Consider the following 3,582-nt stretch of genomic DNA (forward strand, 5'->3'; position numbering starts at 1 on the left):
TAAAAACAACGGGACGCAGACCTGGTCGGGGCTGGGAGGACAGGAGGCCCCAGTCTTTGACCGAGGGGAGCTATTTCAGGATTTGGGGATTGGGATGCAGAAAGACTGTCCAAGATTTCTTGGGGTTAGAGACATGCATTTCTGAGTCTTATTTGTTCTTGGGTGCTGGGGATTGACTCAGGGCCTCCTGTATGCCAGGAAGGGCTCCACCACTGGATCACATCCCCTGCCCGTGAATCTTGGATCTGCAAAGTTGGGTGTTCCTGCTTAATGTCGACACCCCCTGAGTTTGAAGTAACTATTAGTGAGGAATGTCAGCCATGGAGAGTGATTTTTAAGGGGAAATGGAGAAGGTGGTTAGTAATTGTTTTTGAGGCCAGTTGTTAAAGAGGCAGTTATTTATTAGGGGTGTTGCCAGTGGTGGCAACTAAAATCGAAGTAAGCAGCTCCCAAGAGAAGAATAGAGCCCAGAGGGCAAGTCTGGCTGTGTGTCTAGCTGTCCCTGCCCGGGCTCTCTCCTTCAAAGGCTCGTCTCTGTTTACACCTGGGAGTAAAACTAGTTTCATGCTAGGATTAGGAAGGTCAGGCTCCCAACTACAAAAATAGGGCATCTGTGAGGCCAAGCTGCCCAAACCAAGCTCTGCATATTTGAACAAACTCTGGAGAGAGATTTTCCTGTATAAGAAAATGACTCTGACTTTCAGAGAGGAGCCTGAGATTCAGGACGGATTGTCTCAGGATAGCTCTGGGAAACTAGCCTGGCCCGAGGGGAGAACTGAGCTCACACTCATCTGACCTCCCCACGGTCGTTAGCAGAGTAAGTGTGCCCGGACGGCTACGCTCTGAGCTCCCAGGAACATTCCTCATGCACTGAGTTCCCCAAATATTACTTCTGGGCCCCAGAGTGGGAAGGGTCAGTCACCCCAGGAAGCAGACAGATTTACCACATGAAGCACAATTTATTAGCAGGTAAACAGAAGAGAAGTGCAGGCAGGGGGCATTGGGGACGGTGTTGAGGAGGAAGCTATGCATCCGCTCTGACGGACCCTCTTGTCAGGGTAGAGCCCCAGGAAAAGCCCAGACAGTTTCCTTGCCTTGGGAGATGGAGGGGCCACAGGTATGGCCAAGCTGGGGGCTGGAGAGGAGGAGGTCCTTCTCAAGCCCACCTGGGAGATCCTCAGGGTGGGATACAGAAAAGGCCCTGGAGCCCAAGAGGGGCTCATGGTGAGAGGTGCAACGGGAGGACCTTCTGATAGTGGTTCTTCGGACCCCAGGAGGAGGAGGAGGGGATCTGGAGCTGGAGGATGAAGAGCAAGGCGGGGGCCAGCCCCCTCAGTAGCCTGGACGGCAGCAGGTAGTGGCCCCCACCATCCTCACTTCTGTTTACTCTTGGGAGTTTGCTGGGATGAGGGGCTCTTCTGCTGGCTCGTGCCCTTGGGTGGGCATTGCTTCTTGGCCTGGGGAGCGCACGGATCCTTGGTTTGGGGTGCACAGGTCTCTGGGCATTTGACAGGCGGCGGCTGACAGGGCTGCTTCACCTGCTGCTGCTGGACCTGCTGGGGCGGGCAGTGCTGCTGCTGCTGCTGCGAAGACATGGCTCCAGGAACAGGTGAGTCTGCAGGGAACCCACGGAGGGTGCATGAGACGGGCGCCCTCCCTCTGTCCTGCCTGACACTCAGAGGGGTGCTTTCCTCTCAAAGGCAGGGACGTGACCCATGATTAACTCCTTCGAGGTGACCAGTGGGTTGATGGACACGCCACCCACTAGGACCTCCCCCTCTCCCCTCTTCGTTCTCCTGGGCTGTTCAGATTTCCCATCTTCCTGCGTCCTCCCATGGACTCTGGATTGAACTGAGCACGTGATTTGCTTCTCAGTCTTACAGGAAATAAGGTGTGGTGGGGGACTGAGGATCAAAGGAAGCCCAAGCCTTTTGAAAGTCTAAGGAGCGAGATTTTCACTGCTGGGCGGGTCGACTGGCCACCTTGGACAGTGCAGATGGTGGATGTGTACAGGAAGGGAGGGAGGGATGAGGAAGGAGGCAGGGCAGTCTCTGTCTCAAAGGGCAGTGTGAAGGTGCGCTAAGCTGGGACACAGATGCCTGGGTCCCAAACCCCAATCCGCCCCTAACGCACCTCGGAATGATAAGGGGAGTCACTGGACATGGCTGTCGTATGGAGGTTCCAGTCCTCCATGAGAACTGGGGACCATGAGGGCCAAATATATCACTAGAGGCAAAGTATCCCAGGAGGGTGTTTTAACAAGAGACAGCCTGGTTCAAAGGAAAGAGCACTGAACCACCAGGCTCTGGTCTGGGTTCCCATGCAAACCGGTCAGTCGCTGGCCACGGGTGCCTGTGGGCACTCTGCTTTCTCTGGACCTCTGGGTCCTTAAGGAAGAATACAGGTTGAACATTCTCTGAGCCCTCCTTAGTTCTAATGAGGATCTCTGGCTTTCTCTGTAGGCAGAATTCCTCATCTTACAAATTGGTGATTATAAATGGGAAGTGTAGGCCCCATCAAGTCGCGGGGTGGCAATTGGAATAGCGAGGTGTGGGGGATGTGCAGTATGAAATGCAGTGTCCAGTATGACTGCTTTTGTAAACCTGAAAAGCAAAGTTTGAAGCTTGCAGCAGGGCCCAAAGGCAAACCAGGGGATGGGAAAAGTCCAGAGGGACTCAGTTGTGACAAAATGCTGCAGCCCTGGCTACCACCCTCTTCATGAGAAAGATTCTCTTGCTAAAGAGTTAAGCCCTGAATCAGGAAATGTCATATCGAGCAATGGTGTGAAAGGACCATTTGGATTTCCTAAGTAATAATTATTGTCACATTTCTGTAATTGTCAAAAGCTTTGTCACTTCCTTGATTACCCAACAACAGGAGAGGAGCTTGGCCTAGCGGCTCAAAGCAGTTCAAGGAGAAGGAAAGAGCCCACAAATCCCAGGGAACAGGAGCAATCTCACTTACCAGAGGCAGTAAGGCAGACCCCGGAGAGTAGGTGAATGCAGATCCAGGGCAGCCACTCCTGGAACCCTTATAAAGGCCCCCGAGCTGCCCGGGGCCCTTGGCGTGGCCCCATGACCTGCTCCCAGGGAATTCCTCACCCACTTCTCCCACCTGCACTTCCTCAGAGACTTGCTTTACTGGCCTGTTTTGATGCAAACCACCCACCAGATATTTCTAGCACTCTGGGTCCCTGAACCCGAGCTGATCAACCCACCAGAAGGGTTTGCTGAACTCAAGATCTTCTTTAAATAAAGCAAATCTGAGGAGCTGTTGGTGAACTGAGAGAAGGAAAGAGAAGGGGAGGTGGAGGTCTGGGACAATTGTGCCAAAGATAGAAACATTGTTTCTGATGCTAATTGCTGTCCTTGATGGAGCAACCACTGTGTGCCTAGCAGTGAGACGGTACTTACCCATTATTTCATTTTGTCTTTATAACCCCTTTAGACAAATTCTATTGTCATCATTTTGCAGATAAGAAAATTCTATTGTCATCATTTTGCAGAGGCTGAGAAAGATCACACAGGTAGTGAAGAGCAGAGGTGGGATTTGAGCTCAGATCTTCGTGATTCAAAGAATCCA

General features: G+C 52.3%; 1 protein-coding gene across 1 annotated transcript; it reads right to left on the bottom strand.

The window, feature by feature from the left end:
- Positions 1 to 952: 952 nt before the first annotated feature.
- Positions 953 to 2,992, bottom strand: Sprr4 (small proline rich protein 4). Its single transcript, XM_058571859.1, has 2 exons — positions 2,965 to 2,992; positions 953 to 1,615 (listed from the first exon to the last, which is right to left on the bottom strand). Exon 2 carries the CDS (start codon positions 1,593 to 1,595, stop codon positions 1,374 to 1,376), a length of 222 nt encoding a protein of 73 aa, XP_058427842.1. The 5' UTR covers positions 1,596 to 1,615; positions 2,965 to 2,992; the 3' UTR covers positions 953 to 1,373.
- Positions 2,993 to 3,582: the final 590 nt, after the last annotated feature.

Source organism: Marmota monax, unplaced genomic scaffold (assembly GCF_021218885.2).
Source record: "Marmota monax isolate L192 unplaced genomic scaffold, Marmota_monax_Labrador192_F-V1.1 WCK01_AAM20220418_F8-fsc00108, whole genome shotgun sequence".
Taxonomy (NCBI): domain Eukaryota; kingdom Metazoa; phylum Chordata; class Mammalia; order Rodentia; family Sciuridae; genus Marmota; species Marmota monax.

Bases quoted from the DNA above. Each gene is read 5' to 3' on its own strand.
- Sprr4 (XM_058571859.1), bottom strand. From the start codon at position 1,595: ATGTCTTCGCAGCAGCAGCAGCAGCACTGCCCGCCCCAGCAGGTCCAG.